The sequence below is a fragment of the Pecten maximus genome, chromosome 1, assembly GCF_902652985.1.
Source record: "Pecten maximus chromosome 1, xPecMax1.1, whole genome shotgun sequence".
NCBI lineage: Eukaryota > Metazoa > Mollusca > Bivalvia > Pectinida > Pectinidae > Pecten > Pecten maximus.
Genome location: NC_047015.1, coordinates 59,610,606 through 59,625,043, shown reverse-complemented (window position 1 = coordinate 59,625,043; position 14,438 = coordinate 59,610,606). Strand labels below are relative to the sequence as shown.

Sequence of the window (14,438 nt, the reverse complement as noted above, 5' to 3'; positions counted from 1 at the left end):
GTTCATTGATAACTGCAGGCATACTACCGTATACGCAGTCAAAATGAGGTACAATCCTTATATTTACATCAAGCAAATCTTTTAAATACAGTACGAAGAAAAAATATAACTCAGGGGGTGTTAGGACGTTAGTAACTACGGCAGCTGTGGTTACTAAGATAATATAGTTCCAGTGAATCTACTTAAAGGCTCGAGTACGGAAGATGCAGATAATGTTGTGATTTTATGCAGTCCTGTTCGATGTCTCCACGGCACACATCAGTTTGTCTGATTGACATTGGGCGTGGCTTTGACTTTCAGTCCGCCATTCTATATAATTCGTTGAATTTTTCTTTATAAACCTAGCTAAACCAATTTACAAATAATCGCGTGACCCCCATTGCGTCATAACAGCTTGGCAATGTACTAACTGCCAGTGTGAAGTATGTGTACACTTATTATTTTAACACTTGGCAAGATATACGCTTAACGCAGCGCTGAAATTGCCATCCCAACTGAAATTGTAAGTGAAATGCGTACACACGTGTGTATGTATCCGATACTTTAAATGGAATTTGTGATCCAGTAATTCTTCAGTACTGCATATAGGCGGTCTAATTTTATATTGGTCGGGAGAATTCCCGAAGGTGTGATGTCGAATTTCTAAATGTTTATATTGGTGAAGAGTATTCCCACTGGTGTGATATGGAGTGCCTTCAAGTTTATATTGGTCGGGGGAATTCCCATCGGTGTGTCATCAAGTGGCTACTTTAGTATAGTGTACAGTTATACAGCACCGACCATCTGCAACATACAAATTAACCACATTCTAAATTTAAGAATTTAATGAAGAACCAAACGAGTGTAAAGAGTATGTACAGCCACCCTCTATGTTAACATGTTCCCTCATTCTCACAAGGTAAACTTCACTAAACCTGGATAGTCACGACTGAATTCAGATTTTTATATGTCAGATGTGTAGAAGAGTACATAAAAGTTCACAAAGACCTCGGAAGGTAGGAAAAAGGATTTTCAATTACACTACCTAGTACAGGAACATATTGGGTCATCATTTATGCAAAATATGTTTCCCCTTCCCCTGAGGATGTTTCTGACCAAGTTTGGCTAAAATCCATTCAGTACTTTGTGATAAGTATCGATTTAAAAGACTTACCCCTGTTCCTCATATTGTGCCCTGCCCCTCTCGCCCCAGGGACGGTCAGAATCACCATTTATGCAAAATTTATTTCCATTTTTCCAAGAGTTGGGGTTAGGGTTAGGGTTATTGACCAAGCTTAGTTAATTAGCTTTATGGCTAGTATAAGAATCTAAAGGACTTAATTACCTCTATGTCCCCTATTGTGCTCCAACTCCCAGGCCCCAGAGGGGTTAGAGTTACCATTTATACAAAATCTGTTCCCCTTTCCCCAAGGATGTTTCTGACCAATTTTGGTTCTAAATCATTCATTACTTTATGAGTAGTAGTGATTTAAAAGAACTTGTCTCATCCCCTATTGGGCCCTCTCACTCCGGCCACAGCGAGTTCGGAGATACCACTTGCGCAATAATCTGTTTCTTGACCTCTTGATCAAACTCGTGTAAACAAACAAGTGTAATACTGATCAAACTCGTGTAAACAAACAAGTGTAATACTGATCAAACTAGTGTAAACAAACAAGTGTATAAACAAACTAGTGTAAACAAACAAGTGTAATACTGATCAAACTAGTGTAAACAAACAAGTGTAATACTGATCAAACTCGTGTAAACAAACACGTGTAATACTGATCAAACTCGTGTAAACAAACAAGTGTATAAACAAACTAGTGTAAACAAACAAGTGTATAAACAAACATGTGTAAACAAACAAGTGTATAAACAAACTAGTGTAAACAAACAAGTGTATAAACAAACTAGTGTAAACAAACAAGTGTATAAACAAACTAGTGTAAACAAACAAGTGTATAAACAAACTAGTGTAAACAAACAAGTGTATAAACAAACTCGTGTAAACAAACAAGTTTAATACTGATCAAACTCGTGTAAACAAGCAAGTTTAATACTGATCAAACTCGTGTAAGCAAACACGTGTATAAATGAACAAACTATCTTCATGCTAAACCAATAAATTGACAGATCATCACATATATGTAACTGACAATTAATTTATATTTAATGTTTTGTTACTGAGCCGGAAGTGTTCAGTAAATATCTCAGTGTTCTATTCCCTAAGGGACGACAAGGCGAACGACCACCTGGATGGCCCCACAAACTTGGTCCACACCCGCAGTATTGATGACCGTCTCAAGATAACACATTTATAATTTAACGAATCTAACTTTGGAATTCACTACGATGATAGAAAATTGTGAGTCACTGTTTCAAAGTTCGTATTGCATCAAGTGCCGAGTCGCTGCAAAGATAGTAGATATTGTGAATAAGTTGTGTTCTCATTGAAGACTTTCTGTTAATATTTCAAAGATAGTAGATATTGTGAATAAGTTGTGTTCTCATTGAAGACTTTCTGTTAATATTTCAAAGATAGTAGATATTGTGAATAAGTTGTGTTCTCATTGAAGACTTTCTGTTAATATTTCAAAGATAGTAGATATTGTGAATAAGTTGTGTTCTCATTGAAGACTTTCTGTTAATATTTCAAAGATAGTAGATATTGTGAATAAGTTGTGTTCTCATTGAAGACTTTCTGTTAATATTTCAAAGATAGTAGATATTGTGAATAAGTTGTGTTCTCATTGAAGACTTTCTATTAATATTTCAAAGATAGTAGATATTGTGAATAAGTTGTGTTCTCATTGAAGACTTTCTGTTAATATTTCAAAGATAGTAGATATTGTGAATAAGTTGTGTTCTCATTGAAGACTTTCTGTTAATATTTCAAAGATAGTAGATATTGTGAATAAGTTGTGTTTTGATTGAAGACTTTCTGTTAATATTTCAAAGATAGTAGATATTGTGAATAAGTTGTGTTCTCATTGAAGACTTTCTGTTAATATTTCAAAGATAGTAGATATTGTGAATAAGTTGTGTTCTGATTGAAGACTTTCTGTTAATATTTCAAAGATAGTAGATATTGTGAATAAGTTGTGTTCTCATTGAAGACTTTCTGTTAATATTTCAAAGATAGTAGATATTGTGAATAAGTTGTGTTCTGATTGAAGACTTTCTGTTAATATTTCAAAGATAGTAGATATTGTGAATAAGTTGTGTTCTGATTGAAGACTTTCTGTTAATATTTCAAAGATAGTAGATATTGTGAATAAGTTGTGTTCTCATTGAAGACTTTCTGTTAATATTTCAAAGATAGTAGATATTGTGAATAAGTTGTGTTCTCATTGAAGACTTTCTGTTAATATTTCAAAGATAGTAGATATTGTGAATAAGTTGTGTTTTGATTGAAGACTTTCTGTTAATATTTCAAAGATAGTAGATACTGTGAATAAGTTGTGTTCTGATTGAAGACTTTCTGTTAATATTTCAAAGATAGTAGATATTGTGAATAAGTTGTGTTCTCATTGAAGACTTTCTGTTAATATTTCAAAGATAGTAGATATTGTGAATAAGTTGTGTTCTCATTGAAGACTTTCTGTTAATATTTCAAAGATAGTAGATATTGTGAATAAGTTGTGTTCTCATTGAAGACTTTCTGTTAATATTTCAAAGATAGTAGATATTGTGAATAAGTTGTGTTCTGATTGAAGACTTTCTGTTAATATTTCAAAGATAGTAGATATTGTGAATAAGTTGTGTTCTCATTGAAGACTTTCTGTTAATATTTCAAAGATAGTAGATATTGTGAATAAGTTGTGTTCTCATTGAAGACTTTCTGTTAATATTTCAAAGATAGTAGATATTGTGAATAAGTTGTGTTTTGATTGAAGACTTTCTGTTAATATTTCAAAGATAGTAGATATTGTGAATAAGTTGTGTTCTGATTGAAGACTTTCTGTTAATATTTCAAAGACCAAAGTTGTCAACTTTCGTCCTAAAATAACTAATATTACTGAATGTGGAAACAGTTGGAAATATCAAGCGCGTACAAGTATCTTGGTTTGTGGTTTGACGAACATGTGGACTTAAAGCTTGCAGTGAAAGAACTTGCGAAGTCGGCAGGGAGAGCGCTAGGAGTGCTTACTACAAAATTGATTGCGTCTGGTGGAATGCCCTATGCAGTATTCACAAAGCTGTATGAAAATCTAGTCGAGCCTATTTTACTATACTGTTCTGCAATATGGGGCCGCACCTAGCATCGCGCTATAAATAACATTCAAAACAGAGCAATGTGCGTGTTCCTGGGAGTAACAAGAAATGACTCTAATGTCTGGAAGGTAGGCGACATGGATTGGATCTCTTGTCTGGTAAAACAACATATTGAATTGTTCCGTCTCTGTACTGTCGACTTAAATCTGTGTCAAGGGACAGAATATTACATAAGATCTCCAAATAGGAAAGGGAATCATGGGACTCAAAAGTTTTGAAGCTAGCACGCGCGTATATTGGACTAACGAGTTAATCGTCCGTGCTACGGATGCGTCAAAAATGTACTAGACGAAATTAAACGCAAAATATACATATTAGAGGAACAGAAATAGTTCTAAAAATTATGGAACCTTATGTGACATACTCGTTACCACGACCACACCGACGTGTCTTAGCTAGGTTAAGATGTTGTACTTTACCACTACATGTAGAAACAGACTGCTTCTCAAATCCACTGACTCCCTTAGAACACAGACTCTGTATATACTGTAATTTTAATGTTATGTGACTGTTTCTGTTATAACCAAGAACGTCAAAAACTGTTTAATCTTTCCAAAACAGTGAATGCTGACTTTGTAAGCTACAGTTCTGATTCTAAATTTTATTTCTTGATGAAAAACGATGAAATACAACCGATTTTAGCTCACACGATAATTAACTTTTTAAAGAAGCAATGCTCTTGTTAGACGTGTAACTGTACAACTGTTACAACTGTAACTTTTATCAACTACATATACCTTTTTTGTGTTAATAATACGCTATGTATATTTCTTTGTAAGATAAGTCTTATAGACTGGTCATTTTAATTCATATATATTTTAGCTTAAACAAATGTGAAACACTAAAATGAAGTAGATTATAATTATTATGGTATAAACTAATTGTTTCTCAATACCACGCAGCGCAATGTCAAGATCAGGCGTAGGAATGTCGAATGTCGTAAATAGCTTAAAAAAACGTATTCTTTCTGAATAATGTAGAATTAAGCGGTTAATTGTCACATTAAATTTGTGGACACCTGCTAAAAATTACAAAATTAAAAAAATTAAAAAAAAAAAAAAAAAAAAAAAAATCGAAGAATCACAAGGTCTCGAAAAACATTTTTCAAAATCTTTAATGTCTTGTGTGTTATGCATGTGGTACAGCCCGTAAACACACACACACGCGCACACTCACACACTCCTAATATTTACAGATAGGGTATAAATCAAAGAAATTATATCCATGGTCATAATGGTATAATAATGGTACAACATTTAACTCACCTTATCACTGGTACACATGTCGGCGACATGGAAGGAAGGAAATCTGCTAGACTTTGTCTCCTGGAATCGTCAGACGTGTAAAACATAAATGTCAGAAATCGACACCAATCGTTCTGTAACTTATGAAATAGTAGATTTTTATTTTATTTTTTTTAATTTTCAAGGCATTTTTAATACATAAATACATTAATAATCATACACACACATTCATACATCAATTCCAATAGGTATGTTTTTTTTATACTATCATCATCATCATCATCATCATCATCATACAGTCATCATGATCTCATCATCATCACCATCAACAGTATAATCATAATATCATAATCGAACTAATCATCGTAGTATCTTCATTAACATCATATTCTCATCATCATAATCTTATCATCATAATATCCTCATATCCATCATCATCATCATCATCATCATCATCATCATCATCAATAATCACAATCATCATAATCATTTTCAACAAACATTTTCATCATTGTTTTCAACAATCATCATCATCATCATCATTATCATCATCATCATCATCATCATCAGCAGCAGCAGCAGCAGCAGCAATAACAATCATATATCATCACCCATCAACAGATCATCATCCCTCAGCAGTCATCTTCATCCTGCATAATCATACATACTCATAATCATACATACTCATAACCATACATACTCATAATCATACATACTCATAATCATGAATATTTTGACAGACATACAAAAAATACACACATCCTCATACACCGACACAGAATATACAAACACACACAAACATATTCAGTTTCCTGGTAGCTTGATCAATCATGTCAAGGGCTAAGTGTCTGTGTCGGTCATACCAACTCTTTCCACATCAACAGAGTCATTGACATGATTGACCAGGCTCCACACTGATTCAGCCAATTACATCTATCATATCCTCTCAGAAAAAACGAAAGGACATACAACACATTCAAAACAATCTCATTGAGAGAGAGAGAGAGAGAGAGAGAGAGAGAGAGAGAGAGAGAGAGAGAGAGAGAGAGCTAGGATTGTTAATAAATACAATGTTAGGAATGGAGTGAGAAAAATATCTGTATTAAGGGTTCTAGGCAGAATAAGAAAGAAAGAAAAAATAACACATGATGAGATACAAGAAAGAAAAACTATTATATCTGTAATTAAATGGAATAATTAGATATAGTGTATTTCTAAAAGTGGTTTCCATTTTCTCCATTCATTTTCCAATATTGCTTTTGCCTGATCTCCTTCACTATCAGCTATATATTTCTGTAATATGCAATATTCTTTCAAATAATTAATCAGAGCATCTGGACTTAAATGTTTATGTAAACATCTTGTCTTATATATATCAAATTTAATGATAATTAATATTTCATTATCAAATGCGTTATCTATGGCAGACTCATTATTTATAAATGAGAACGGAATGAAAAATACATCTAACAGAGTTTCAATACTTTGTAGAAAACTCTGCACCTCTCGACATTCCCACATGATATGTAATATTGTTTCTCGTTCTTGATTGCAGAGTGTACAAAATGGGTAGTTCACTGGTCCTACTTTAAACATTAATGAATTGTAAATAAAATATGGCGGACCAATCTGTACTGAAACCATACAGTTTTGTATTCTTTGTTGCCCTGACAATATTTCTATAAATCACTCCCCAGTTTAAATCATTTAATTCCATTACGGCTTCCCATTTGTTACTACCAATCGAAACAATATCATTTTTCAACATATATATATCTTTGTTCCTCTTGTCTTTTTTATGAAACAATCAATATTACTTGAAATTATCGGATAAAGCAATTCATAATTTTCAAAATCAACCCTTGCTAAGTATGTTTTAATAGCAGATATTACACCATGATAAATGTGTAATTATTTGATAAATTTGAATAAATTCTTGGAGTGTGTATAGGTATTATTATCTTTAACAAGCTCATCTACTATTGTTACCCCTTTATCATACAGGTCTTGAAAAAATACTTCTTTTTACAATGGTTAAGTCTTTGTTATACCATAATGGGGTTTCCCAGATATTTTCCTTCTTAATTTGTTTTACCCTACCACATTCATCAAATCTTATCCAAGCTCGAAAGACATCCTTCCAAAAACTATTTTTACATTTCTTTAGACACTCCCGAATATATTATTCATTCCTACAGGTGGATAACATATGTAGATCACTAGAAGTTTTTAAAATGACTTGCCATTTACCTGACTTCTGAAATAGCCTTCTTACCCATCCTAGTTTCAAAGAATCAATAAAAAGTCTAATATTTACCATTTTGAGTCCTCCATCACAGTAATCCTGTATTATTAATACATCCCTTTTTATTTTGTCTGTTTAACTATTCAACAAAACAAATAAATAGTATCAGGTTAAGGTTATTCAAAAAACAGTAAAAATAGTAGATTCTTGTTTTACTTGTTATACAAAGAAACCATTTTTTTCATTAAATGTAATAATAAAGTTAATTTTACGAAGTATTGTAACTTAATCTGCCTACACTGGACCAATCCCCGGTTGACAATGGAGCTACAAGATAACGGGAATATGCGATTTGATACTATAACTAAATCAATAAACTAAAAAAATTAGGGCACATTTGGCAAATATAAAAAAAAAATCCATAGTACTGGTCATTTGAACCTTTATATAAAACCTTCCAGCGGTGAACGGATAATATGGAACCTAAACAAAAATGTTGTCACGATAATGTATGTATTAGTAAAAAGAGTTAAAGTGGATTAGAATTCCACATAATAGCTGGCGAATGTAATGTATCGCCCACCTGGATATATCAATGATTATGGTAAAACACTCCCATTCAGTTCACCAGTCTGGGAACATGCATTACTGTCAATCATTTAACTAACATTCACCTTTCTGCTTGCAAACTTTTGACAAAATAGTAAGGAAGCAAAATAAACATAATTACACCTGTACTATGATACGGCTCGTTTTCCTCCACCTCCATATTTTTAAATGCCAGTATGATTTATGTTAAGTTGAATTACCTCTCTCACTAGCGGCCACAAGTATCTCGCTGTGTAAAACCTCTAACATTGTTGGAGTAACTCTCGGCGCAGAGATTAGGAATTCATTTATCATTTTAGCTTCTTCAACAGAAATAACACTGCTAGATATATTTTAATGGATTTTTTTCCATCAAAATATTTTGATACCAAACTATATATCAAAAATTAATTTCAAGTTTACACAGGCTTTTAATTTTCTGTGATGAAATTCGACAATTACATTTAAATAAATAAGAAACAGATCGTGAATTATAACAGCTGACTGTTGGTATGTAGTTTGGTATAAAAAATAATATTGATAAAACAATCTTTGCCTTTCTAGCGTCGAAGCCCTTCCGTCAATATATACAAACGTTGTGTTTTGACCTCCTTACACAACGCGAATGGTTCATATTTCTGTATCAAATGTTTACGGACAATACGTCAATTAATCCAAGTTGTCTGTACTTCATTTTTAATAGAAAATCCATTGAAGACAGGCAACGTTAACAGTCAGTAATGCTGTGTTATTATAAATTTAAATTCCAAACCTGTAACTTAAAATAGAACATGCCGTCCCGGGGAATGACCTTCAGAAAAATAAAACTATAAATAGTGGATACAAATGTGTTGACAAATTAAAGATTAGGGTATATAGTGACTTCAAACGACGTATATCTAAGGCGACATTACAACACCGACACCAGTTACTGTATATTTTAAATCTATTTGACCCAGTTACACTGATAGGTAATTTACAATACACGCCTGTAACTAAAAATAGAACATATGCTGGACTAAGACCCCAACTAGCTTCGCCATTTGTTTCAATATAACATTAAAAATTATAATAAATTCCCAAAATCTCATATGCAACTTTCCATCTCACCTGGCCAAGATTAACATCTGAGAAGCAAAATATAAAAGTTTTAACTCAGCATGTTGGACATTTTCTGGAGATAGCTGTCAAAATGTGTCACCAACATGGATTATATACATCCGGGTCAGGGGTAGAGGTCAAATCAGGACTCCTCACACAGGATCCTAGAGCACATAATACATGATCAATATTAATGTTTTACATCACAAAACCTAGATTGGCATCTCTACTAGTTGGGTGACACCTTAAGGATGTCACAGAAAGAATGAAGCGTAGTGAGGGGCGATAACTCTGTTTCAGCAGTTTTCATCAAAATCGCTCAATATCTAAATTTCAACCAATGAGAAGACTATGTGTTAATTGTTGGGTCGCGGTGGCCGAGTGGTTAAGGTGTCCCAACATTTTATCACTAGCTGTCCATCTCAAGAGTTTCGAGTTAGAAACCCACATTGGGCAGTTACCTGGTACTGGCCGTAGGTCGGTGTTTTTTCTCCGGGTACTCCAGCTTTCCTCCACCACCAAAACCAGGCACGTCCTTAAAAGACCCTGGCTTTTAATAGGATGTTAAAGAAAAATAAGTAAAACTGTCTAGTTGCCAAGGAAATGAAACCCATAATGTTGAATTTGCTGTCCCATAATACCCCTATTTCATTGAAATCAGACAATAGCTAAATTTGGACCAATCAGATGCTGGGAAATGGAAGTCATTTTGTTTAAAAAAGGTTAATGTGAAGTTTCAAGAGTAACCGGTGTCGCATGATGTACCTTCATACTAAATTTCATTGCAATAGGATAAATATCCCCAAAAATTGAATTAACTCTTTCAGATAGGAATATCCAAGATTTGATCGGAATTGACTCGCCCCAATATTAATCTTGGAGAAAATTATTAATAAATCACACTTGCGTGAGGAAAATCCCATTTTTGTATGAATTCCCCAGTGGAACATAATGATGCAAATGAGAGAAGGAAAATTGCTTGTTTGTTTGACATAGCCTTTTCATTAAATTGATATTTTGAGACTTTCTCCACAGTTCAAAGTCAGTATCAGTGTCAGTGTCAGTGTCAGTGTCAGTATCAGTGTCAGTGTCAGTATCAGTGTCAGTGTCAGTGTCAGTATCAGTATCAGTGTCAGTATCAGTGTCAGTGTCAGTGTCTTGCAATTTCTTCAGTAGTGCTGTAAATCACTTATAAGTTCATGATCATCATCATATCGATAACTGATCGGACATGAATAGAACTTTAGGGAAATATCTAGAAAAGCATTTAATTAATATGAATGGTACGTTATAATTATCCAGGTAATTTAATATCAAGAACAGGTGAGCAAGTTATCTCCCTTTTTCTATCATAGATGAAAAGTTTTATGTGAATTTGAACAATAATTCATATAAAGGAAGCTTAACCATGCATGATATATAATATTTTTATTTTTTAAATAACTTTTTCGACCTTTTTTCAGGTAACATTGTACACCAGTTTGCCAAGTTTCTGAAAATTAAGTGACAATTATCTTTTACTCTTATATATATTTCTTTGTTAGCTTTGTTTATCACCCTGTGAATAGCCAGCTGAGTCAGTTTGAGGCAGGGTCTCCTTGTAGTAGTTAGTGACTACCTCTGAACAAAATGCAGGAGGCCTGTCTGTCCACATGCCATCCTGGAAATGGAGCAATCATTTATGAAAATGAAGCTTACCAAGCAAAATAAATAATATTTTCTTTTAAAATAATATTTTAAAACTTTTTATAAGGTAGCAGTGTAGACCAGTTTGTCCGGTTAAACAAATATCAGCTGATCAAGACATCAACGCATCAACTAACGACACAGTAATTTCATTAAACAAACAAACATTAAAGAAATTAAAAAGTATATATCTAAACGTTGCCTGTCTCTAAAACGTTAATGAACACGTAACATTTACACTAGGCCTACTGGAAGCCTACGACTCAGTACGAGTTTAGATTTGTTATCGAAAAGAATTGAACGCTGGTCTGGGTTGACGATGAATACTGGTCCTGCAAAGCAACACATTTGGTCATAGTAGAACAGCTATAACCTCCAATGTCACTTTCAATATGATATGATACGAAAAAGTCCTGGTCCTGACGGGAAAATGTAATACAACTCATTTAGACTGCAGCTAAAGCCTGGAGTTGAACGAGTAAGCGGCGTGAAGTCCCCGGTGTTATGACATCCGGAACTCTTCGGGGAATCATTTCGGTGGCAATGCCCGATGAGTTCAGGATGGCGTTATTATATAGTTTTCTTTAATATATGCGGACAAGCCGACCAAACCAATTATGTTAATAATTTATATTACGTATAAACTTTATACATCAATCTTAACGGACCTGTTGATGTAAATGCATGCTTTGAAAGACATCATTAAGATAAATCGCGGAAAACAAATATAAAACTAGTTTATCCATAATGATTTTAATGCTGATAACTCTGTATGCCAATCTGGTCCATCTGTTCAACCGTTCTAAACGGAAAGGAAACGCCCTGTCTTGCGTCATCAAAACAGACAGCCTATTTATAGGAAAATACACCTGTCGAGTGGAAAAATACTGAGATGGTCGAAAAAATAGGCCATTTTCAAAACAATCTTGTGACCGTTATGCTAAAGATATCGAAAAACTAAACAGACGGTTTTCTTCAGGAATCATTGATCTATTAACATGTGCATTGTCTATATCTCTGGTTTTTTTTCTGAATTTTGAGGGCGGTTTTAACAGAACCTCTAAGTCAAAATGACGATTTTGGCGTGTTTGACCCAAAATATCTCATAAATAATAATTTCCAAAGGGATACCAGACACATCCAGACCTAGATCGAGTCGAGTTTTACAATAGTTTAAAAAAAAACCATCAAGATTGTATGAGCCATTTTTTCCACCCTCAAATCGCTACAATAGCCGGCAAAATGGGCGAATTAGTCCATACTTTCATTACGTTCCGCAAGGAACATTAAATTCATCAACAAAAATCAAGTTCAAAGAGGCATTTGATTTGTTTTCCTGAAATACATACATTTTTGAGGTGACTTCATCCGTGGGGCCTGAAACCGGAAGTACTTAATTGTGGTCTCAGTCCTACTATGTCCTATACCCGGAAGCTTATATCAGATTCTGAGAAGTGTCACCGCCATATTGACAGAGAGAAACTAACGTTGTCGACATGGCGGCCCAGACACCAGCTCCTGGGTGTCCCCGCCATAAAGGGATGGGATTTGTTTATGTGTGTAAATCGTGCGAGGACGAATTAATGTGTATGGAATGTGTTACAGACAGGCACAACGGTCACACGATGGGTAAACTGACTGATTACGTGGCCGACCAGAAACAGGGAAATACAGCAGTATGTTGACAAGCTTTCCAAAACCGACATTCCTAAAACCAAGGAGGATATTCGTAAAAGTGAAAACAAACGGTGGAGGATATCAGAAAGTTATCAATGACATTAAACGTCAGGGGAAACAGATGAAAGACACCATCGATTACGCCATTGATTTGTTAGTGAAGATGTGTACCGAGCTAGAGAAACTGAATAAAAGTGTTTCTGAGAAAAACAAAACTGCACTAACAAAACATCTGAGGGAGGACCTGGAGCCAAAACTGGACAGATGCCAGCAAGTACTGACATCCGGTACAACCGTTGACGTCACCACATTAGCGCTGGAAATCAGGAACACCTCAATTGATCCACCCTCTTCTCGACGTTTGCAGACAGTGGAGTTCAAACCGGGGACCATCTCCTCCGAACTTCTGGAACGCATGCTTGGTAAGGTACTCGTCGACGGAAAAGATCAGTCATACAAACCGATTCCTACACCTGTGGCTCTGTTCGAGTTTAAGACGTCGCTTCTTTATGATGTATGTCGTACATGTCTTACTGGTGACGAGGCATGGTTATCGTTCTGGAAAGATGAAGGCGTGTACCGGATGGACTTAAAAGGCAGTGTAAGGGAGACGATCGAGTGTAAGGTCAAAGTCAAATCGATATCCGTATCCCGGACCACAGGTAGGGTGTGGCTCTGTGTTGAGGATGACCGAAGTATCCGGGAAATCACGACAGGTGGTAACGTTGTTACACGCTTTAACGTTAACAACACACCAGCTTCTCTGTGTATCACTAGTGATGACATGGTGGTGGTGGGGATGTTTGGAGGAATACAACTGTACACTACAGACGGCCGGGCAGTGTCAGCTGGAGCGGGCGGTCCTTGTCGACAGGTGGCAGTATGGCCACATCACATGGCGTCTTGTTCTCTGACCGGGGATGTAGCTGCTGTTGATAGTGATGATGTAAGTTATGATGAATGCATCGCTGGAAAGAATCCAGACAAACAGCCTCACGTCATCGTGATGGATAAATACCTAAACCTGAAGTTTCGCTGTAAAGACCTTGGTACAACCAAATCAAACGGAAGCTCCAATCAATCATCAAAGTTTTACCCATTCGATGTTTGTTTTGATGGAGCTGGTGATGTCCTCGTAACGGAATGGATCACCAAGTCGGTACTACTGATTGACGGGAATACTGGACGCTGTATGAGGACTGTTTATACATCCGATAGACATGAACCATTTTGTACCAGTCTACTCGAGGACGGTACCCTCTGGGTCGGACACGAGGGCAAAAGAACGAAAATACTCAAATATAAATAGACATAACACGCGTGTATCCCGTATTGAACAATGCATCATTACTCTCATTCACGGAGCGTCCTTCGAATACTGTGGATATGATAATAAAGTGACATTGATAATATGTTGGTGAATGATTATCTTTTATACGTGTACACGTGTATGTGTTTGATTTGGTTTAGATATATTTTCCTAAACTGACGACATCTTTAAGCAGTATAATTAAAGCTGAGTAATTAACATGTGGAGCAGGCACTTGTTATGTACGAGAATAACTGGTAATATCTAAGACTTGAAAAGCAAAAAGATACACTCCTACTGAAAATAGGATGACGCGGGAATTCCTCCGTCC

The 14,438-nt window shown here is 35.1% G+C and overlaps 1 protein-coding gene across 1 annotated transcript; it reads left to right on the top strand.

Moving 5' to 3' along the window:
• The first annotated feature begins 12,799 nt into the window (after nt 1–12,799).
• On the top strand, nt 12,800–14,107 carry LOC117321681. The gene has a single exon (XM_033876196.1). The coding sequence runs from the start codon at nt 12,800–12,802 to the stop codon at nt 14,105–14,107; it is 1,308 nt and encodes a 435-aa protein (XP_033732087.1).
• The last annotated feature ends 331 nt before the right edge of the window (nt 14,108–14,438 follow it).